At 36.2% G+C, this 24,950-nt stretch overlaps 1 protein-coding gene across 1 annotated transcript in view; it reads left to right on the top strand.

The window, feature by feature from the left end:
• Nucleotides 1-24,502, top strand: part of NBAS (NBAS subunit of NRZ tethering complex) — a 193,926-nt gene extending 169,424 nt beyond the window's left edge. Inside the window, 3 exon segments of the mRNA XM_067294611.1 lie at nt 7,426-7,570; nt 13,998-14,126; nt 23,721-24,502. Coding sequence (XP_067150712.1) covers nt 7,426-7,570; nt 13,998-14,126; nt 23,721-23,996 — 550 coding nt within the window. The 3' untranslated portion in view covers nt 23,997-24,502.
• The last annotated feature ends 448 nt before the right edge of the window (nt 24,503-24,950 follow it).

Below are 24,950 nucleotides of genomic sequence, written 5' to 3'. Positions count from 1 at the left end.
TCTAAATACTTCAATTGAAGGTTTGCAACTTACTTTGGCAGTATGTAGAAAACCTGTAAATAGGAATGAGAAGTTCTGTCTCTGGCTGCTTTTTCTATTCAAAGCTATGTTTTACAGAAATATCTTGAATAGCTGGTCTTCAGACAGTCATAGCAGACAATTTGTAGAAGGTCTGCATAATGCTACCAAGCCATGGTGCTTCTCTTTTCTACATCCACTGTCTATTTTTTCCATCTCTGAATAAACTATCCAAAAGCAAAGAATATACATTAGGGCAAATATGCCCAGAAAATCCTAACCCAGCAATATGAAATGAAAATAATTATTTAAAAAGTTAGTATTGCACCCATTCTGAAACTGTTTATTACAAGGTGTTAATTTGGAGCATCTTGACTGCACTATTTTTGTACCAAGTCTTTGTTTTTTGTCTATCACTTTCTGAACATACTTAAAGGTGACAATTTTAGCTGTTTTATTCTGCAACTGATGATGCTGTCTAAGATTTAAAGAAACATGCAATCTTTTGTTACAATATAGAGGCAGATATCCTGCAAGGAGAGCAATAATATTAGTATATCTTTTGGCTGACTAATACAACTTGCCATCCTTTGTCTGACATTAGTTAGATTAGAGACACTAAATGATGCTTCCTTTGGATTACTTTGGGCTATTGACTACAACCTGTTTGAACTTGGAGAATGCATCCCCCAAAGTGCTTATGGGCATTGATTTGTAAGAAAAGTTATGGAATATCTTTTTTTTATGAAAAGTAATTCTTTTGTGTACTTGTAGAGAATTGGTGCATTAGAAAGTAATCTGTAAGGGTTATTCACCTTCAAGCCTGCAGTTTGTTTGCAATTTATGGATGAGAATTAATCTAAATTCTTTATGACAGTTTTATGAGCCAGAAATTGTCCTCATTGCATTAAAAATTATGAGGTCTGCTGCATGATCTGTCAGAAATTCATATTACAACTTGCCTTTTTAGTTTTGATTTAATTGTGTAATTCAACATTTGGTGCCTCATAGTGAGTGGTAACTGTCAAACTTCGTTCAAAATTGTGCTTAGAGTTCAGAAAAAAAGAAGGAAAAAATTTGGAACAAAGACTGAAGTGAAAAACTACTGCAATACAATTAGCAATATTCTTTTTCTCATTCGCTGAACAGAAAAGCTGAAGATTTTGTGAAAGGAGAACCTTCCTTATAAATAGCCAGTTCTTGTCTACTGCTCAGTAACAGAAGAAACTAAAAATTATGTAATTTTACCTCCCACTTTGTGTTCTGTTCCTTCAGCCTTCCTAAAGGGCTGTTTCACAAGTGTTTGCATTTTTTATTTGCTTAATACAATTTCAGTGCAAGCTGGATGATAACAGTCTTTCAGATTTGCAATATCCTGTCTTTGAGGAGATATGGTGGCCCAGGAAAAGTGAAGCAGAGGAAACAAATTATTGATTAAATTTGATTATTTGCACAAGTGACAGTGGACTAAATTTCAACAGCTGGGATACATCCTAGTTCCAAGATTTGTGAAGTGTGGAAACTAGCACAAAATACTCAGAACACTTACATAAGACTCATTTAGAGTCTAAAGTAGGTAGTGTAGTTACTAGACACTTGCATAATCGTGGTTTTGACACAAAGAAATCAAGTGGTTAAGGTAAGGGGCAAGAGAGCAGAAATTAATTCACAACCTAATGTTAAATATATGAAAATCACAGAAGCACACAGTAGTTGAGGTTGGAAGGAACCTCTGGAGATCACCTTGTCCAGCCCCTCTGCTCAGAGCAGAGTCAAATAGAGCAGTTTGCTCAGGCCTGTGTCCATTTGGGTTTTTAATATGTTGAAGGATGGAGATTCCACAACCTCTCTGAGCAACCTGTTCCAGTTTTTGAATACCCTCACAGAAAAAAAAGCTTGCTTATTTATTTGTTTGTTTGTTTATTTTTTTATTTATTTTTAACGTTTATCTCGGTTTGTGCCCAGTGCCTCTAGTCCTGCACTACTGACCGGCTCCAGCTGGAATTTGTGCTGCTGATCACAACCCTTCGAGCCCAGCAATTCAGCCAGTTTTCAGTCCACCTTGCTGCCTGCTTATCTAGCCCATACTTCATGACTGATGGCCGTGACCTTTCAAAGTTTATCAAGATTATCAAGAGTAGCCTTACAACAGCATCAGCCAGCTCCCTCAGCAATCACGGATTCTGAGTGCCTCAAACTTTCAGGCCCAAATGAAGAGAGAATGTGTGTAGGCTTTATAAAACAGAATAGACCCCTTAACTGGGTCCCAATTCAAATCTCTGAGGTCTTCAATAGGTTACTGAATACTGTCAGAGTGAAATCCTGATAATATGACTTTAAGTACTTCTGTGAGTTTGCACAGTCTAGAAATACCTGCCAACTAGTACTGTGCAATTTGACAAGGTCATCAGCTCCTCAACATTATTTGAGAGATACTGTAAGTTTTAATAATTACTAGCCAAGTGACCGTCTTATATTTGAACTTCTTGTTCTTTCTTGAGACTTCATGCCAAGGTCAAATTGCAAATTTTATTCTGTAATTAGAATTTTTTTTTAATTTATTTTATTACCAAAAATTGTAGTGTCTCTCTCCATTGCTTTGCCATTGCCAGGAGGCATTGGAAAGGCCTTAGGAAAAAGTTGCCTTCTTCTCTTTCACTACCAATACCCAGCTTTCTTGGTTTCTTTGGGAACACTCTGACTTCGGAGATTCCCAAACATGATTTATGCAGGCTTCCAGCAAGGTTTCCTGAGTTCGGTGCTGTCTTCATGTTCATTAGCTCCAGGGAAATAAAGAGCAGTTCAGATTTGTCAAATCTCCTTGCTTTTGCCTGAAACTCTACACAGCTCCAAAAAGCAAAAACAAATTTAATTAGTGGAGCAAGCAGTTACATTGTGTTCATAGTGTTGAAACAAAGTTTTTTTTCTTTCCGTGTGTTGTTTTTTCTTTCTGTGTGTGTTTTTCTTTTCTTTCCGTTCTTTTCATAAATAGAGAAGCACACAAGGCAATCAGGCTGTTTTATACTTACCACTCTTCAATTCTTCAGTTATCTTTGCTAGCTTGGAAGGGTGGGAAAAAACTGAAAGAATTATTCTCTTCCCTGCCTTAGGAATGTTTTGCCTGGGGAGAGGAGGATTGAGGCTGTATCTGGAAAGATATGACAGGGATATATTTTTCTTTTGCGCCCTCCTTTTTCTTGTTTTTTTTGTTTGTTTGTTTTTGGTTTTTTTTTTTCTCAGTAGAAATGTTGTATCTGCAGTTTGTTTTTTGTTTTGTTTTGTTTTTTTCCTCCCACTACAAAAATTTGCCCCAGTACAAAAATGTACCCAAGGGCAATATTGTGCGCTCCCTGGGGTCTTTTATGTGTTTATAGTCCCATTGCTTTTCTTTATTACCTCTTTTGCTTGTTACTAACAGTACTTACAGAACTGATGAAGCACTTTATAAATCCTGTGTAAGTAGGAATGCTCACTGTTCCTTGAAAGTCTTTGTTTCTAGCTCGCTTCTAGTGCTTTAAGAGAACACACCTGATGTATTACTAGTAGATAGCATGATCACAGTTGAGTGCTTTTTCTGAATTACCTTTTTCCCTACTTAGCTGTAGGGGCTCATGTTATCGTGATTCCTCAGTCAGAAATGTTTTGGAGGTTGGTTTTGTTTTGCTTTCAACAAGTCCAAAGGAAAGAAAGGATACAGTACTTGTTACCAAGACTTATCCTAACTTTAAATCCTGGCTATGTACACCATGTATATAAAAGTGTACTTCTTTGTCCACAGGAATAATGTATTTGGTGTGAAGGAATGTTTTCAAACCAATTTTGGCTGTGCTGTCGTCAAAATGAATTTGACTCAAAACATGTCTTAACTGTTAGTAATGCTGCAAAATTACATTCTGTCCTCATTCCACCCTCAATCCCACCACCTCTGGTATGATTAATTCTAAAAAGTCAGGTACAGCTGTCTTTTGTATACCTCAATATGAGACAGGATTAATTTCATAAACTCTGGCCAAGTAGATTGTTAAATTTTTTGAACTGCCTCTTATCACAGTCTGCTGGAAATAGCTCATATTTCTTTCTAATTATTTTAAATTAATTATTTTGAATTATTTTGTTCTGTAAATTCTGGAATTGCACGTTAGCCAGGAAGCAGAGGCTGTGCTGCAAGTTTGAGGCCCAGCAAAGATCAGAAAAATCTTTGATTCTTTCTGCCTTCTTTATCCGAATCTTCTCTCATCTCTCTCCCAGTTGTCATTGACAGTTGTTTTCATACTCCCGTCTCTGCATCTTTGGCATGGCTGCAAGCAGTCTCTTCTCTGATCTGGTTTCTTCTCTTATTCTTGCAATTACTGGTGCTTCACTTTTTTCTTTTTTTTTTCTGTTGCATACTTCCATGTCAATAGCATTTAATCACACCCACCAGCTTAGTTTTTCTTTTATATTCTTGAAATTTCTGAAAAACCTACCTTGATGGTTCAGTTGGAGTAAAGCAGAAACTTTTTGTTAGCAGGTTCTTTCAATAATCTCATTTCTTAAAGCAAGTGGTATTAAATTATTGAGAAAAGAGGGCTGAGCAGTTAAGCCAGCTGTTTAACCATATGCATTAGGATTTTGTTTAATCTTTACTTATTTATTCATTCCCTGGTTCAAAAAAGCAGCATTACTGCTAACTCATTGATTACTGTAAATGTAATAATATATGCAGGAGTTGAGGAATTTAAGTCTGAGTCAGCTGAAAACTTAGTTTTCAGTTTAGTTTCAGTTTAGTTTTCAGCTGAAAACTTAGTTTTCAGCATAACAGTAAATTTCTAATACTTAAAATTGTATGTAAAGCTAGAAAATACAACTTAAATATACAAAGGCAGGAAGGAAGGAAAAGAACTGAAGTTGGGGGACTAAGGCTTTTTTTTTCCTTTTTTGGAAAATTTGTGACTTCTGTATGAATGATCAGTCTCTAATTTTTTTGAATTCTTGTATTTGAAAACTCTCCGACTAAATTATGCTCCTTATTTATCTGCAAATGATTTTCTTTATATCATAATATATCATGTTGACTGTGAGGAAACAGTGCATGGATGTGGCTTGCTTGCTTGTCAGCAGTACAAACCATATAAGATTTTTAATTTTAGTTCTACACCCTTGTTGTCTATGTGTGTTTTTCCATCAAGGGTTTTTTTGTTTTGTTTTGTTTTTCTAAACCTTAGTTGAACCAAGGTAAAATTCAGGAAAGAAACCTGAATTCTACCAGTAGTTGTCAGATTTTTGGTGTTTTAATTTACAGATTCTGGATAACAGATGTGTATTAGACTGGGCAAGTATTTGAAATGATTATGAAGAATTATGTGTATATAAACCAGAAAAGGTTTATATATCTAAAGGATATATCTGATGCTTTATTTACATAAATAAACACATGCATATGGCAAGCCTCAAGAGTCTTGCACTTTTCTGGTGACTTCCAATTTCTGTGTTTTGAAGTGTGGTTCGGTTTTGTTTCCCTAATGGGAAGTTTTTCTAGGTTCTCTTGATTTACCTCTGGAGGCAGCAGCTATAAAGATGAAAATTCATTATGACTCTCTGTGTTTCTAAGCAAGAGATGGATGGTATAGCAGGAGCTACTAAGTTAGCCAGTGGCAAAGATGGAGCTGCATGCTTTCTTCCTCTAACTTTATTGGCGTTGCAAATTTTGAGTTGGTCGCATTGTGCTTGTGGAGTAAGCAAGCGCATTTGGGTTTGACCAGTAGGTTGGTAGGAGAGGGAGAGGAGCTGCCCAGCCAGCCTTGAAGCAGCTCTGTGTTCAGTGACTGCGACTGATGGAAAGGCTCATTAAGTTGTCAAAAAGAATAAAGAAAATGACTTCCATTTAGTTTGCACTCAAAGATCCTTGCACTCCTAGCATCTCTTCTTCACGTGATGCAGGTATCGTTTGTTTACAGTGTGCGCTTTTGAAAGCGGAAGATGAACAAGGAAGAGCTTACTTGTATATGAAATAGCAGGTATTGACAGCTGTCATCTCCTGAATTCTGTCAGACCCATTGCATGGTCTGTGTGAGCTGACTGACTCTCTTAATGGTAAAACTCCATTTACAGCTATAATTTATTATGTTATTTTCAACAATTGCTGCTAAATAATGCCATTAAAAAGCAATACTTTCAAAGGACTTTACAACTCCTTCCCTGAGGTGCTAGACAAGTCTCTTAATTTACACTGAATTCCAGATGAACTTGTACAAGTAATCTTACTGTGATTTCCACGCCCTCCCCGCACCCCGCGCACACACCCCAACTACAATGAAAATTTTCCCATGTCTTTGGGATATTGATTAACAGACCAAAGAGATTGATGGGGTGGTTTTAAACCACCTTTTGTACCTTCTTAAATTTAGATACAGATGATCACAGTGATGGTGTTACTGTGGCTTAATTTGATCACCATCTAAGCTGTCGATGTGCATGATTTTAGCCCTTTGTAGATGTGAACTGAAATGTGTTAACTTAATTCACATTAACAAAATGACAGTGCGGACGTGTTCAGTGTCATACTTCATGCTCTCAGTTAAAAGCCCTGTTGTGCTTTTTTCCTTTTCCGTCAGTACATCCTGTCCTACCAAGCACACGTATCACTAACAAAAGTGGCCAAACATCTCTGATCCAGCAATAGCAGCTGTAGGCCAGGATATGTTCCAGCAGCAGAACTTTATAGTAAATGTTGCCTTTACCAACATGCATGGTGGTATTTACTTATATCCAATGTCTGTCTTCTGTCAGAGGCTGACTGTGCAATGGTGGTCTTGCATGAAGTTCTATGTGGAAGGAAAAGGACGTTTTAAATACATCAAACAAGTGTGTCTGCCTACCAGCGGGCAAGTACAGATACACATTGTTTCACTCTCCTGCACGCTATAATGAACATGCAGGATGAGCTATAATCTGGGCTTTTATGAGCAAAAAGAATGCTTGTTTATTTTTGTTTGCACTTTCGTCTGTACTTCTTGGACCTGAAAATGAAAATTTTAATCTTGAAATTTTTTTCTCCACTAAGAAACAAGAGGCAGATATTTGAGAGACAGATGCTTTTAGAATGTGATCAAGACAAACAAAATTAGGAATTCTGGTTTCCTGTCACCCCTCCCTCAATACCATTCTGTTTGGGAACTCGTCTGGTGGAAAGCCAATGGAAGCTCTTCCTGTGCTGTTGCAGTTTCATCAGCCCTTATCTGGCATGAATCCTCCGGGATTGTAACAGCATGTCATAATTCAAAATACTTTGTTTCTCTGTTGCATTGAAAGAATGATAGCATCAGGATGGTCACTTGTCTCAAAACCTTTTCTCTCTATTTCATAAGATTGTAATGCAATTCATTTAAAAATAACTTTTTGTTTGTTTGTTTTTGTTTTTGTGGGCAGATCATGCACAGATAACAATCCTTGGGTGAAATTGGGGACTGTTATGCTACAGAGATGCCCACCTGAGGAAAAAGAGAAGACAGGAAATGAAATTTTGAAAATCTGTCGTTCTTTGTATGAGACAAAGCACATGCTCCCTGTTGAGGTAAGTTTTAATTTAAGGTGTCGTGGCTTTGAGACGGTTTTGAGTCCTAAGTACAAGAAAGATATTGACATACTGAATCCAATCCAATAAAGGGTGAGATAATTGGGTTCATTAGGACTTAAGAAGAGATGGCTGAGGGAGCTCTTATCGCTGTCTTCCAATACTTAATGGGAAATGTATGGAGGAAACAGAGCCAGCCTCTTCTCAGAGGTGCTCAGTGATAGAAGAAAAGGTAGTGGAGATAAGTTACAACCTAAAAAATGCTGATTACATTTAAGGAAAAAGTTTTTCACTATGAAAGTGGTAGAACACTGGAACAACTTGCGCAGAGAGCATGTGGAATCTCAATGCTTGGAGATATTCAAAACGACTGGATGAGGCTATGGGCAGCTTGATACTGTTGGACCTGCTTTGAGTGGGGGGTGGTTTGATTAGGTATTTCCTAGAGGTCTATTCCAGCCTGAATTAGTCTTTGAAGAAAGGTTCTAATAATGCATTACTGGTTGCCGTCAATGTGGCAAAAGTTATTAAATAATCAATAATTTTTCCACTAATATATGCATAAGATTTAGTAAGGAATCCCTAAAAATCTTGTTTGTGATTAAATTTATATACAAGCTTTACTTCTTTGAAAGAAATGTCGTATTGTGTCTTCCTTAACCATGTATGCTTACTTCCATACAAGCACCTCTTAAGTAGAAGATTAATGAAGCATGTTGTACATAAACATTGTATACTCATGAGGACAGGTTTGAGAAATGCTTAATAAATTTCACACAACTTTAGAGTAGTTCTGTGCATATTACTATGCTGATTAATCCCTTATAATCAATTTCACACAATCACCGTCTTCATTATAGAAAATAGCTGATATTAAGACTTGAAGCAGAATAGAAACAGCACAATCCATTTAAAATGTAGACAGGTGGGGGGGGTCTTTTTTCTTTCTCCCTCTCTCTCTCTTTTTCTTTCCTTTTTTTTTTTTTTTTTTTTGATTTTTGACTGATTTTGATCAAGTTCAAAGTCTGTGTAAAACGTAATTCCAGAAGGTGTCAGTAAGCTGAATTGATAAATTCAGATTTTGGTGGAAGATAAGTTTCTGTATCCTTGGGTTTGGCATAATTGTATACAGTCTTTCTTTAACAGTCGTTCACTCGTGCATCGTAGCTCTTAAAGCCCTCTAGATCTTACCAGTGCATAGGAGTAGTCAAACTCTGACAAAGAGTAGAATTTTCTAATTCACCATACTGAGTTAGGAAGACAAATCTCATTTATGGGCATTTTTTAAAGCAGTCAGTTTCCCAGTACCAAGAGATCTGCACAAGAATGAGTTGTGCTCTGCTCCTTTTTTTTTTTAATTTAGTTTTTTTTTTTTCTTGAATTATATAACAAGTCCTTATTTACAGTTTTGCTATTGGTTGGCTGCTCTGTTTCGAGGTGTCATCTTTTTTAATGATACAGTATGCTGGAAGACCACTTCATGTGGCTGTGAATATACAGATACAGTACAGAGATACATTACTAGTGAAACGTACTCTGGTCCTCAAGTAGCTTGACCAGTGTACAGTTCCTTTTTTATGACTAGAATGCTGTGCAATAACAGGAACTATGAAAAATGCTAAATTGTACAGCTAAAGCAATACAGCCAGCATGTCTGTGCTGGGTGCGTGTGAGAATGATGTGTGTGAATTTAACTAGCTGATTTGTATGCACCCCTACAATACGTAAATGCACAAATTAGAGAGTTGAGATTATGTGGCTAAATTAGATGAAAATCTGATTGCTGACAATTAACGCATTTAGATGACTTCACATTTCAATAAATACACTGATTGAGAGGAGATCAATTTATGACCATGAATAACATTTGCCATTCTGAAGTCCAAAGCTTGTAATGGAGAAAACATTTAACCTCAGGGCATGATGGTCTAAAAGTTAGAAGAACTGTTTTAGATCTACATATAATCAGAAAAGTTTCTTCCTTTATTCCTCCTAATGCTGGACTTCCTAGTCTTGTTTGTTTTTTTACAGCCAAGCTCTTTCTGAGGAGTTGCATGGCTTTAGTACCTGATATATATATATATATATACATTTTTTGGGGGGGGGGGAGCACATTATTCAGTAGACAGATTTTTCCATTTCTCTTAGATTAAATAAGCATTGTTTTACTTGCTTGGAATGCACGTGTGTCTTGGACTACCTGACATCTCCTGCATTGCCTGATTAATTGCTTTAGAAAGTGGCAAATCCTTCTCCTTCCAGTAAGTATTAAAGTGCAACTCCTCCGAATATCTGCATCAACCGATGGTCTTACGTCAGTTAACATAAACAGCTAAATGAGCAAATGCATCTGGTCCCTTATCTGTATTTACTTTGAGGTCCTAGTGGCTGTAAGATGATTGTCTCCTAGAATAATATAGCAGCCATTCGGTCTCCATTTTCTTCTATTTTTGTAGCTGGTTATTCTTGATTTTTATACATGAGTTTACATTGTATGTTCTTCTTCATTCACTGTGTGATCAATTTCTTTTGTTCAAATAATTTTGAATTTAAATGGAGTCCCTTCAGTGTGCTTTCAGCCTCTCCCAGCATGATACTGTTGTGTATAAATGCACAAGTGTACTCATTATCTAGCCATCCATGAAAATATTGAATGGTACTAGACCTAGAAGAGACTTCTGTGCAATCCTCTTGATATGCTTTTCCGGTGCTATAGCAAGCCACAGATAGCTGCGTAACTAGATATAAAAGTTTTTACTAAAGTTTCGGCTAGATCATGGTAATCCAGATTTCGGATTAGGACCTTCCTTGTCCTTCTCACAGGTAACATCACACCCCCTCTCACGAGCAGACACCTTAATGTCCTTCAGTGCTCATTGCAAAGGTTAAAGCCGCTTGTGTTGCTATGGGAAGTAGCTGGCTGCTTAAGATGCTCTTTCCTGCCCAAAGCAGCAGTCTAGGCATTCGTGACAGATGTACAAGTGTGGTTTTGTTTGTTTGTTTTCTTACTATTTGGATAGCTTTATGTGCTTTTTTCCTGCCACTTCCGGCGGAAAAGTGGACGGAAGCCACTCCAAGTGTTTGCAAGTTGGACCAGGCTATCCTAGACCTTCTTTCCCAGTGTCTCTGGAAATGTATTGTGAAACACTGTCAAAGTCTTTCTAACCCCCAAACATACCATAGTAACGGCCTTGTTCCTAACCGCTATGTCTGATACAGGAGCCTATAGGAACAAATTTTCATACCATTTATTCTTTTAGGGTTTTTTTCATTGTATGTTTTGATATCTTTCATGGGATTGAGAGTGTCTGATAGGTTTACAATTCCTTTTCCCTTTGCATATCTACTTTCTTCCATGTCTAAATGACAGAGACTGTTATTTCTCTTTTCCAGTCTTCTAGAACCTGTCTTGTTCTCAAGTATAATGTCTCTTAATTTGCTTTTGTTATTTCTGTAGGTGCTTTAAGGTGAATTTTTCAGGCCCAGAAACTTTTTTTTTTTCCTAGACTGAATTTTGACATTGAAGTCTCACCTGTTATTATTGTTAATTGTTTATTTGGCTGAGACTTCTTCAATGAGAATAAAAGCAAAAAGACATTAAGCACTTTAGGTTTTTTGGCTTTTTGTTATTGGCTTCTTATTGTGTCATGAATCATAAAGTCATGTGTCATAACATAACACAAAAACAGGCACAGTGCAGTCTTTTCTTATAAGAAATATTAAGTGAAGAAGAGTGAGCAAAAAGTGCCCCTCTCTGTAAACATCAGGTGAGTCTGACACTAGAATATAACACCCTCTTAGTATGGCTGCGTTTGGGTAGGATACTGAAAATGAGGGGCAGAAGAAAAGGCCTGCCAAAGTTAACGCGCAAATGAAAATGCCCTAGAGTGGAAGACAAAAGGAGTGCAGTATATTAGCATATCAGAAACGGCAAGGTGACTTGATTGTATTCTGCAGACATTTTTAGAGGGAACAGAAGCTAATAAAAAGCTCTTCTGATTTACAAAGAAAGAAGTAGCAAGAACCAGTTGAATTTAATTTAAACTATTTTGGATTTTAATAAGGCAAAGAAGTACTTCGACAAGAATTCATTATTAGAACGTATGCTTCCCCTTCAAGGGAGATGATGGATTCTGTGTGCTTAAGTATTTTTGTAGTAAGGCTGGGTAGCTATCTGCTAGGTATACTGTAGTTGGGAACAAGTTACTCAAGTCATCTGGCTGGTAACTACCTGAAATGTAATGACCTTTGGTTCCAAAATCTGCTAGTGTCAGATAAGCATTAGTCAGTTAGGTAGTTAAGCATGTGTTTTCTTAAGTTGAAGCCTTTATGCTTCTCTGAACAAAGTAGATTGTGCTAGAACATATCTAGTCAAAATGTCTAGCCAGTACTAGAATATAATTTCCAAGCATCTTAATAATAATAATAATGGCATATCATCCGACCTAAATTTTGTTGCTTTGAAATAGCAATGTTAATGTCTGTGTTATTGCATTTGCTTGCTGAGGGATGAATTTCCTTTTTCTTTATTTTAAGGCAGTTCAGTGAGGCAGCAAACTCTAATTAAACATCTGCATCTTTTGTCTCCCTGCCCTGTTGCTTTAAAAAGGCCTGAAGTTCCTAATATCATTTTACAATTTGCTTAGTTTCATTTTTCTTTCTCCCACAACCCCAAATATGATTTTGGACTCTTTTTGAGAGCCTTTTTATGGTTATGGGTTATTTCTAACAGCACTGCTTCTCCACTTAAGGTTTTAATAGGCTTTCAGACAGAAAAAGTTACCAACTGTCGTAAAATGGCTGTTTCGTTTAGGTTGTGTGTCTTGTGACCCTCAAAATTTATTTTTCTGAACAGAAGCTGTATTACCATGGGTATGCCTTTAAAAATAAAAAATAAAAATAAAGAGGACTTATGAATCTCTAACTTTGCATTCTTTGAGTTTCTTTGTGTAGCATACTGCTCAAAAGAAATACCATGGAATATCAAATTATCAAAATGAGTGTACGACTAATCAGACAAAGCTCAACATTTTTGTTTAATCTTCTTATTCCTTGGTCCTATATCTTATCCTTTACTGAAAGCATCAACAATAGCTACTGAAAGCAGTACAGGATACAAGTTTACAGGAACGAGCCTGGGAACAGCATAAGCCTTGCCTGAGTGAGGCAGAGCTCAGTATAATGTAATTTATCCTGTTGTTTCTTGAGAGTATAAATCTGGAAAAGACTGAGAACATGCAGCTAGATAGCTTCCTGTGCCAGGCAAAGCCAGGTGTCTGTGCAGTACCGTACAGTTTTAGCATTTAACATTTTTATTTTCAAATAATTTTTAGGCTCTTAGGTTCACAGTGACTATAACTTTGCTACTAAGCAGTGTAGTTGCATTTTGGTCATCAAGTCAGTATGCTTGTCATTGGACATCAAAAAGATTTTAAAAAAATCACTTGCTTTCTCTCATAGTAATAATCAGCTGATGAACTCCTTGGATAAGTGCTGTCTCTCTAAATGTTGTGGTGAAAGATATCACCTCTAAGATTTGGATACCGTTTTCCAGGTGTCAGTGTTATATAATACACAAAACACTTAAGTCGCATGTTCCAGGACAACTTACACTCTCATTGGAAAGTGGTTATGGCAAGTGAACAAAATTATTGCAAATGAAAAAAAGGGAAAGGAAAGTTATAATTTGTTAGTCTAAATAGGTTTTTGATGTATAAATGAGTAATTCATTGCAATACTAAGGAAAAACAAAATGCAAGTTAAATGTAGGAGATTATTGTACTGAAGGCCAAGGTAAAGATTTGGAAATTGGATTTTTTTTGAGCTTTTTCTTTTGCCAGTTTCTTTTTGCATCAGATTTATAATGCTAAATAATTTGTGCTATGTTACAAAATATGAAAAGTTGTATGAATGAGGGAAAGGTAATTTGCTAAGATTTAATCTTGTATGAAATATTTGAAAAGATTTTAGAGGTTTATGATGTTGAACTCTGATATGAGGCAATACTCCCTCTTTTTCTTTTTTTATTCCACTTTTGTGATTGCCTAATTGAGTTACAGAAATATCACAGGTGTCTGTTAAATTTCTTCCTGTGCTTTGCAATATATCAGTGAGCACAAATATGTTAGTCCCACACAGAGCTGTGATTGCTCTGTTGTTCTTTCAGTAAAACTCTGGGACTGTAATGGTGATTCAGTACCTGCCTTGTCTCTAATATAACAAGCATTTCACTTATAACTCTGTATTCCAGTCTTTTAAACTTGTATTTTCAAGTTCCCAGAGAGAGTTATTTCCGTCAGGGAGTTCATTTGTTTTAGATGTTTGGCTTTCATTTTGCATTTCACACAGAATTTTCATAAATTTTAGTATGAATGATGATGTTAGCATCTCTTGAGATCTCACTGAATGAGTTTACTTTTATTTTCAGTGTATAAAAGAATTATGTTTGCTGCTGCTTAACCAGTCCCTCCTGCTGCCATCTCTGAAACTGCTGGTAGAAAGCAAAGATCAAGATCTTCATGCTGTGGCATTGGAGCAGATAACAGCTGTAGCTAAGGTATGAGCAGTTGAATTAACCATCTTTCAGAGCTTGAGGTAATATATTCACTTTTTTATCTTCATATAGTAAGCAGAGACTGTTGGGCCCGTTATCATTATTACGATTTTCCACAGCTATTGTGTCCACAGTGAGCAGTAACACGGGCTAGTAAGATCTTTTATGTACTTGAGGTGATTAAAACTCATAGTATTTTCTTTAAATTATCTAGTACTCTATTGTAAGTCGATGTGCTGGAACAGAAATTATTGTGTTATAATAAGTAGATTGTTATCTCTGTATTCATATTCTAGGGCCTTGTAGGTTTTTGTGTGTGTGTGCGTGATAATAGTACATCAAATGAGATAACTTGTTTCTGATAGACTTGGCACTTTGCTCATGTACATGTGATGAGATGTTGTATCACTGTTTTTATTGTAGAATGGTTAAAATGTAAGATAGTATGTTTTAGCACTTTTATCCATTTCCAAACAGGTTTTATTGGATACTGTAGCAAAGTTTCTAGAGGAAAAAAAGTAAATACTGTCTTGTGTTTTCTTTGGACAGGAAGTGAAAGACATAACTTTATGCAACAGTTGAAAAGTATATAGTAACACTACTCATTATTGCCTGTATATTTAGTTTTCAGTTAAGTAAAAAAGTAAAAACACCTAAAATGATGAAACCTAGTCTACTAGCCAAAAGCATTGTTCATATTTTCTTTTATTTTTTCTGAAAACGGAGCTGGGTTTAAAACTTCTTCAGGCCCTTAATCTAACTAGTGCAAGTACAACCTGAAAGAATTCTTGTTAGCTATGACCTACAGTCTAGCAATCTGCCACGAAGAAAGGAAGTTATTTTCACAGACTGTTGTATGAAGGAGAATGGCTTTCCTTTCTGGCTGGATAACTACACTGAAGGTTTCCAGATGTATAATATTTAGGCACGCCCACTGAAAAACCTTATCTATATTATCTCCAAATTCTGCACTGTCTCTTAGGGAGTTCTTAGTTGCAGATGACAATATAAAACAATAATTGAAGACAAATTTCCAGTATGCTACTACAGAAGTGAAATCTACTTTGAGCTGGAAAATACTATGAAAGGACCTGAGATGTCTGAAATGGATCTGCCTGTATGTTTTTAAAATAAGCATCCCCAGAACAAAATCTTTTATAATGTGATTTGTTGGAATACAGATTGAAAAAGTAACTTTTTTTTTTCTTTTTTTAAGTACAAAAAACGCACCTCACCTATGATAGACAAAGTAGGCAAATGGTCACCCTTTTCTGAAAGGTCCTTCTAGGCTTGCCTTGCACTCCAGCTATAGTCATTCCAGCAAGTTTTTCATATTCCTGAGTTACAACAAACAATGCAATCTCATCCCCTACTTGCACACCATCCTCTCTTCCCTGGAAAAGATCCTTGGCTTCCTGCTCTTCTCAGGCTTCTCCTGGAGTGTCTGTCCTACTCACTCGTTCCTCCCTATTTGCTCCATCTTTTTTTTGTCTGCTGCACATTGTATTGCAGGAGCTTTCTCCTTTTGCATGTGCTTGGCTGCAGAAGTAGGGTTTTACCTCCTTCCCCTTCTCCTTCTGGAGGGCTCCAGAACACAGCAGTAAAGACCAGTCAGAGAAGCAAGAAATCTGGAATCAGAGACTCTGTTTCATACGTTGCTAATTTTCCTTCAGAGTTACTTAGTACTTACTGTAACGAATGAACCACAAGCTGCTTTAACTTGTTTTCTGTGGACATTTAAAATGGTTGTGTGGAAGGTGACAGTGTATATTATGTGTAATATACATCTGTTTGTATCAAAATTCCAATATCAAAATTAGCATCTGGTATGAATTTGGAGTATTTCCTAGCTGAGTTTGTTCTAAGCAAAGAACCAGAGGTTTTATGAAGGTGTTTCTGTTCAGTTTTTTAATTCAAATAAAATGCAAATTCTCTGAATTTTCTCCAAAAAGTAAATTATAAATATTAACCACCAAAACAATAGATTCTCTTCATTGTATTGGTACTTTTCTTTATAACACATGCAATTTGAGATTTTGCATCTTCAAAGCAAGTCATTTATAACTGTTTTTAAATAAGGTGATCTTACAAAAAAAAAATTGTGGATTTGATGTATGCCTGCACTTTCTCATCTGTATGCTCTTGTTAACCTTTTACAATGAACTTTTTTGTTGACAGGTGAAAGCTGCTCTGTTAGTGACTAGCTCTTAAGCTAGCTATCAGAAATTTATGTCTGAATACATTTTATTTAACTATTTTTAAAGTTCAGTGCCATACAATAGTGTTCTCTGAACAGCTGCTAATTGTGTTGCTCTCTTAACTGACCTTCTCTCTCCAGTCTCTGCATTCCTGGTTGATTGCATGATAGTAAAGCTTTTAGGTCTAGGAAACATATTATCTTCTTACTAATACAAAGCACTTCGTATACCTATGCATGCCTGAAATAATTATATTTTTGGCCTTCTAACGCAGGAGGCACCTTGATAAACTATTTTCTATTTTTTTCTTCTAAATTCAATGTTAATTTGTGCATACAATTCTGTGACAGTGGTGCATAACCTAGAATTTTCACAGCATTTAGCCTTGCTCTAATGTTTCCTCTTAACTCAATGAAAATTTAAATATTGACTTGATTACATCAGGCATGGAGCTTAGCCAGTATGTGAGATTCACTACCAGTATTAGAAAAGCAACTAGCACAGAAGAGTGCCATGATAAATTTAAAAGCTTTTATTGTATTGTTTAGAAAACAGGTCTTTCTCCTTGTTTTGTATACATCTTTTATGTTTATGTTAGTTGGTATTTTACTAAAAATGTTGCTTAGCTATGTCAATGTTGTTTATTCAGTATAATTTTGTATGTACTTTGTGCTTACCAAAAATGCAGCAATAGGACTGTTAACACTTTTTTTTTTTTTTAAGAGTTTGTAATGAATTTTTCATAGGAAGCCCATTCCTGTTTACATTAAACAGGAAAAGGACAAATAACATCTGGCAAAGTGAAATCATAGCTATTGATTCCCTGACATAGTGCTAGCACAGCTCAGAAACACGGCTGTGAGAAAAATACAGCACTTGCTTGCTGATACGATGTATTAGTTAGCCATTTGTTGTATGTTGCTGACAGCTTTATGGATGTTTACAGTTAAAAGGATGATGTTGAAGTGCTGATACTAGGAATTGTATAGCTTTTGCCTATAATAAAACAGCCAGGATTTTGTGTAAGCTTTTTTTGAAATTGCAGACCTTTCTTTTTATTGTGTATCCTTTTATAAACTGCCAATTGCCATTTTTGGGTAACAGAAATACCTAGTCTGTCTCTATATTTAGTGGGTGAATAATTAAAAAAAAATCATTTTAATTTATTTAAAGTGGCTTGTTACTGCCAATAGGACTTAGTCTTTTAAGAGTCAGATTGTTTTGGAGAAGGGTTTTAGTGTTGTCTGTTTGCTTGATATTGGAAACATCGGGAAGGATTTTTTGTACTCCTAAAACAAGTAAATATTCTGTTACCTGTTGGTAGGTATATTGTTAAAACAGCTTGCTTACAAATGAGAGTCAATATAATCAGTGCAGTTCAAGCCTTCAGCCAAGGCTTTAATAGAAAGCAGAACTAGAGATTATTTTTAATTAATCTAAAATAATAACTTTTCCCAGTTTATATACTGTACTTTCAATGTTGAAGTAATGAGACTACCTATACAAAATCATTGCTGAAAAATGTAATATGAAAAATTATGAAGAATATATGAATATGTCCAGTTATATCTAGACAGTCTGTTCTGCTATTTATGACAATTCACTTCGTGTGGCTTCTCTTTAAAAAAAAAAAAAAAAAAAAAATCATGTAAAATTGTGTGTATATAACCTTACAGTGGTTAAGTATCTCTTCCCTAGTTGGTAGGATCTAACTCTCCCTTTTCCTGTCCTCTTATTTTATTTGTCCTTTAGCTGTACAGACTCCATTCAGGAAAAAAATGAAAACCATTTTTACCTCTGCTAGTGGTGTAGAACTAATACTCTGGGAAAGTGCGAGCTCAGTTCTTTTCTGCTGTTATCATCAGCAGCTCTTATCTTTCCATTAGTATCCATATTTCATAATGCACAGATTTCATAATGCATAAGTTATGGAGTCATAGAGCAGGAAGAAATATTGTCCTTTGATAACGCTGGAACCTCTAGACACCTGCACAAAACGTGCTGACGGGGAATTATCCAGACCCTGTCTTGTCCCTTACTCTGTAAGGCAAAAGGAACCTTCTAATCTGCTCCTGCTTGTCCAAAATTCTCACAATAGGAGGGATGTTTTGGGATAGCCTGCGTCCTATCAAGTATAGGTATAATGTCCATGCAGGCTATATTAGCGATCAATAAAAATACTGGGTACTGATATAAGATGTGGACTTAGTCCTATCGTCTTTTTTTTTTTTCTGGAAAGTTGGATGCACAAAGTTCTTGCCTTCATGGTCACGTGAAACTTTGGAGGCCTCAGCCGTTAAACCGTAAAGCTTCCTAGATGCCTAAAGCTCCTCTTCTGAGTACGTTAGAAGAGCTGCTGGCTTTGGCAGAGCTGACCTTTACTCACCTGTTTTACATCTAAATTTTTTTAAAAACTTGCAGACTCACTGTCGCTGCTTGCTCAGGGGAGCTGCTGCCTTGGTAGAGCTGAGTACCTCAAGTCTAAGCCCATTTACAGTTCATAACATCTGTGTGCTGATGACAAAGCCCCAGGCAGGCATACTTAAACCTTAGTAATTGTATACTGCCAACACTGGGTTCAGCATAAGACACAAACCAACATTCTGATCTGGAAACAGAGCAGTCGGTGGTAGGGGTAGGTACCAGTTGTACAACTGCTTGTTCTGAACATTTGCCTGGTGCAATATGGAAAGAGGTTGAAGGCCGTGTCTTCTCCAGGAGCAGCACGCAGGAGTCTGGGATGAGGGCTCTGTCCCCTTCCTGTTGAACGTATACAGAAAGGATTTAAGGCTCATGGACATAGAGTGCAAGTAGATCTCTACTTCTGTACTTGTTGAAGGGAACCTTGGCAAGACATGTTTTTTCATCTGTAGTTGCAGAACCATTTATAAATTTTGCATTAAAGAGACATTTGATAAAATGTACAAACCCTGTTGAAGTTGAGTGCTGTGGCACTGCTTCAACAAAAATGGTGAGGGCGCCTGTTGCAATTCTGTTTTTATGCTGCATCTCTCACTTTCTAGATGAATATGCATGTGTTTAGATGAATATGCACGTGTTTACCATAAAAAGGTATCGGTCATCACCATCTAAATTTAAAGAGTGAGCTAGTTGTCAGAGATACCATATGAATGCCCACGTTTTGAATGATTTCAGTAGTAAATTCCAACTATTACCTAAACAGGTATGTAAATTAAAAAAGGCAAGATTTCCTCTTCTTAGCGTAAGTATCTCCATTAGTTCTTCCCTTTGTTCCCATACGCACTGGGTGTATGGGCACCACACTAAATCTGTGCTGTTAAATTCTACTGGAGGAAAGATGGCTAAAGCTTCTCCCATTCAAGCCTTCCAGAAGCAGCAGGTTTTACATTAATGAAAGATTCAGTATCCTCAGCATAAAAGTCCAGATAGACATGACAGTTTTTCTCTGTAGTGTATACTCTGAGTTCATCATTATTGTGGTCTATGATTTATTCACATGCTCACGTGATAGAGAAAGTGGCTGTGTATTCATTTGCGTAGAAGATATCTGCATCTCTGAGAGCTGCTTAAACTGCAGTCAGCTGCATGCCGTATCACTGGGAAACTGCTTCTGGGGATCAGCTATAGTCGCTTTGCTGGAACCAGTGCTTTAAGACTCAGTTAGGATCTTGGGATAGTAGAGGCATTACATACGCAGGCAGATCAAAATGACTCATTAATAAGAACATGCCTTTACTCTCTGCCCAAAAGAAGTGACTTTTTAATAGTGGGATGGTAAGGTTGCTTTTCAGTAATTATCTTAATTGGGTTTTACTCTCTTTTTACAAGTCTTGTCAAGGGAGGGATTTTGAAAAAGAAAATATAATGCATTTAGAGAGTCTTTGTTTACTGTAGGCTAATATTTGGTATGTTTATGCTGGGAGTATATATTTGCAACCTGTGTGTACTAATTTAAATAACATTTCAAATATGATTGAAATCATTAGCAAGCAAAAACAACCTTTAAGGTTGTTTTGAATTTATATTTAAAAATTATAAAACTTTGCAGTATGGCTATTCTTATGCAAGCAACATATCCTAAGCGTAATCACTGAGGATCAAAAGTCCATCTAGACCAGTATCCTGTCTCCAACAGAGGCAATAATTACAAGCCTGTGGAAGAGTAAGAACAGGGCAAATATATGGGCTCTCTTCCTGAGTTACTCTCCCAACTTCCAGTTATTTTTAGCTGTGTGTCTTTGTGTACTAAGTAACTCTCTGTGGTTTTCTTTCTCCACCTTGTCCAGTTTCCCCAAACCTGTTTCCTTTTATTTACTCTGATTCTGCTTTGATCTAATTCTAATAGTTTCATTTGATGCTTCGTAGTTCTTCTTTTATGGGGGGGGGGGGGGGGGGGAGGGAAGCTTAATCCATCCCTGCATACTCTCACTCTGATATCTGTCATATACTCCCTAAACTGCCTCTTTTCTAGATTGGAGAATCCTAGAGTCCTAGCTTGCTGAGTTATTTCTTGCACAAATGCCATTTACACATATTAACACTCCCTATGCTATATTAAATTGTTCTATTAAATGTTTGCTTTAATGTTGATTGTTCTAATTTAAAATTAATTTTAAATTTATGTAGTCTTAAAATACATCTAAATTGATATAATTTTTTTAAATCTTATTTTTATAATTTTATCCAAGCTTTGCTGCTCAGTATATAAGGTATCTTTAAGTTTCTATATAGATATATAATGTTAGTATGATTTGCATAGGTGTTGCTAAGCAATTTGTGCATGTGCATTTTTTTATTTAGATTGGTTAACTATGTTTCATATACACCTGATACACAACATACTGGCATGATGCGGAGTTGCAAAATTGGTACAAACAAATAGATATTCTAGCTTCCTCACCTGACTATTTTTATACAAATTTCTCATCAAACACTGACTTTTCTGTGTTCCTCCCACATCTCTCAGACTCCACTCAGACTTATCGAAGCGTTGCAGTAGACAGTGCTCTTTGCCACGTGAAATGTGTTCACAAGATCTGGTTGCCATCTTGTGTCTCCATCCAGTTGCCTAGAGAAAAAAACTTTACAAAGGTGTCATCTTTCTGACTAGATCTTCTGACAACCTTGAAGTCAGAAAATGGAAACCATTGTTAATCAGTTTAATCTACTGTACTATTCGAGCTTAAGTATGAGTTGTCAGCCACAGCCAAGATCCTTTTGTATGCTCTTGTGTATATGTATAATGACACAATGATCTTGTTTGTGCATGTATATAGATTGCTATGCTTTTGTGTTATATGCTGGCATCTTCATATCCATAAGTGTAGCTCATACGTCTTAGTGATTATGAATGGTTAGTTATCTTGTATTTTGTCTTGTGCTAAAAGATATTTTACCTTCAGACTTGTCTGTCTCCAGTTTCTAGATTTTCAGTGTATGAAATTTCACTAATCTATAGTACTTTTTATTGACTGAATTATAGCCTAAAAATCTAATTTTAATGAGATTAACAACAGGATGTGAGGTTTAATTTTTGTCATTACTGATTTTTTTTTTATTTCCATAAAATCAAGCACTGAAGTGCTGCGTAAGCTTGAGTCCTCCCTGCAGGTCAAGAATAGAGCATGTGGAGCTCAGAGGTGGGACAGAATATCCCTCCAGCCTCCCACCTCAGAAAAGAGGAGAGCTGGCTGCATAACAGTTTAGGGTGCTGGGTGGTATGCTATACAATGCCAACATTAGGAGTTTTATTTAATCAGTTTATCTTCAGCAGGAAAATATGTCAATAATTGACATATGGAAATTTAGAGTATTATTTAATAACTAAGGGTTTAAAGAGTAGGCAACTTAAAGTGGGTATCCCTACCCTTCTGGGAACTGTTCTGTAAACTGGGGCTAGAGCTGCTATGTGTTATTGCATTAGCATAAGAGTCTTTTGTGTAGCTAATTGCAAAAATGCTGAAGACTTGGAGAAATCAAGATTATTACTAAGATTTCAGTGGAAAGAAGAGAAAAACAAATACCTAAATGAAATAATGGGAGAATTAGCATTAGGGTGAAACTGCAATCTCTTTTCCTGATTAACGGGATAAATCAATCCTTTTTTTTCTGAAGGAATCCTGAAATTCCAAAGGAAGTGAAAATAGTAAATGGAAAGTAATAATCATGTGTTATTGATGGTAAATTTGGGTTAACCTGTAGGAAGAAGGGTTATTTGGAGAATAACTACACCTGGAATCTTTTATATAAGGATTTGTGCTTGATGAAGCATAGTAGCTTTTCGTGATACAATATTTCATGTTCAATCTCTTTCCTGTTTTAATTATATTTAATATTGTAAAGAGTGCATCTCTTCCAAAATATAGATCAACAAACTGTTCAATTTCCTTTGCTTATCACATGCATCCTTTCAGGCATCATGCTGACTTTTCAACTCTTTAACAGAAGAGAAACTTCATTATCATTCCTTAGTCTAAAGTACTTAGATACAATAAATACTTTTCTTCTAAAAGAATTTATGGTTGCTTCAAAGGAAGTGCTTTCTTCTAAAGTTAGTGGCAGATTTCTCATTGATTTCAATGGAGCTAGCTAATAGTTTCTTACGAACTCTCTGTGTTCCTCTACATACAAACGGAGTATTGATTCTTCCAAGTTAGGTGCCAAAATTCAGAGTCTTGTCATGACGTGCATTCAAGAGAAAGTTATGTACTTGTTCTGCTTTATACTTTGGTGACCAAAGTTAAATGGTGTGCATGGTCTCTCACAGTGTATGTGTCTGAGATTTTTGCCAGCAAGTTTGGTTGTCTGGACTAATAGATCATAGTTAAGTTTAATCTTCCTGGAAGAATAAATAATGATAGAAAAAATTGGTATTGTTAATTACATCTCACTCTGAAAAATAGTGGTGGAAATTTCATGGAATAAAGAATTGAGTTATAAGCGAGAAGTGCCTGTTACAACGTGCTCATTGTAATGTCCTGGGGGTGGATGGTACCAAGAACATGAAGAAGCTAAGCTTTGTGCTGTTGTAGCATGAACTAAAACAGAGATGAGGAAGCTCAGGTCTCTTTCTTCTTATGGAGATAAAGGTGTTGCCCGTTCTGCACTGAGGGCTGAGAACCTGTCAAAAATCTGTAAAACTTGTCATGTAATCTTAGGCTGTTAAGCATCCTTCTTCTGTAGTATGAAGTAACTTATGCAAGTCAACTATTTATATTAATGTAAGAGACTGTTAAGGTATACCTTTAAATGTTTTGAAATATGCAAGGTGTGCATCATTGTCGTTAATCCACGCAGAACACTGTGTCGTCTTGCTTTCAAGGTTAGGCTGTGCAGTTACAGCAGTCATGATATGTTCTCATTGATGGATGTATTGGGTATTCATTTTTAATTACTCTGGATTTTTCTTTCTTCGTAGGTTGATGATTCCAACTGTGACGCTGAAATACTTTCCTTGCTCCTCAATGCCAAGTTAGTGGTGAAATGCATATCTACGGCTTTCTATCCTCACCTTATTGACCACTTACTAGCTAAACAGGACGAAGGAGGCTGGGATGTCGAGGAAATAGCAAAGCAGCTGAAAGAAGCAGGGTTCAATGTGGAGGCAGGGTCCCTCCTGATGTCTCACAGAGGGACTCATCCTGCACTCAGGACTTTTACTACCGCCCTCCAGGCTATTCAGCATTGGATCTAAAAATGCTGGAATTATTAATTTGTCTGCCTTTTACCTGGAGGCCTTCTACAGAAGAGAGAAATTGTTGTTCTAGTGAAGTAATGAAATTTGTTATCCCTACCTACATTTTGTGGAATATGCCAACAGCACATTTACAGTGGATTCCCACGTACTTCTGACTGTTTAGAAAAAATGTATTGGTTCAGACAGTTATCATTATGTTACATGGCTAGCCAATCACTGAATCTGATAAAAGCTTTCAAACTGGGGAAAACTGTTAAGTGATTACCCTCTGTGACATGGAAATGAAGCATCACTGATCTGGCAGGTTATATCCAATTTGTCTCGATTTCTGTAACTAATTTACTCTTGTCATAATGTAAAATATGCATTATAATTCAGAAATATATGGAGCAAGAAATCACAATGAAAAGTAATTTCTGAGAATTTCAACATCTTAAAATTTGGTATTGCGCAATATTGTTATCACAGCTTTTGTTTGCAATAAGTAAAATATTTTGCATTTATTGTAGCCTCTCTTTTTTTCCCTCTTCTAGACAGATGCATATTTTCTTACTCTAACCACTTTTTCTGAAATTCCTGTCTCTCCTCAGTGATGTTTATTCATAAGGACAAGCTGGACTTGTCTGTGCTTTGAAAGTGTTCTAGTCTTTGAGATATTTTTCTCTACAATTTGGGAAACCTCATCTCAGATCCTCAACATTTGCTGACACCTCTTGTGTATACACTTTCAAAGTATTTCACATATATTTTTCCTGAGATCTGAAAAATTATGTAGATGCATTTTTATTTCCAAATTACTCCTTTTTTTTTTTAATATGGCAAAGTATTTATTTCAGTTTATTTTCTGAGTTTCTTAACAAGGGGAATGTCTATTCATTACCCACTGCCTGTTTTACCAGAAGGTTTTGATGTTTCCATGTGTTTGTAGGACTTTGCTGTTAAAATTAATCT

This window comes from Apteryx mantelli, chromosome 3, assembly GCF_036417845.1.
Source record: "Apteryx mantelli isolate bAptMan1 chromosome 3, bAptMan1.hap1, whole genome shotgun sequence".
NCBI classification, from domain to species: domain Eukaryota; kingdom Metazoa; phylum Chordata; class Aves; order Apterygiformes; family Apterygidae; genus Apteryx; species Apteryx mantelli.
This window is presented reverse-complemented; position numbering and strand designations above follow the sequence as displayed.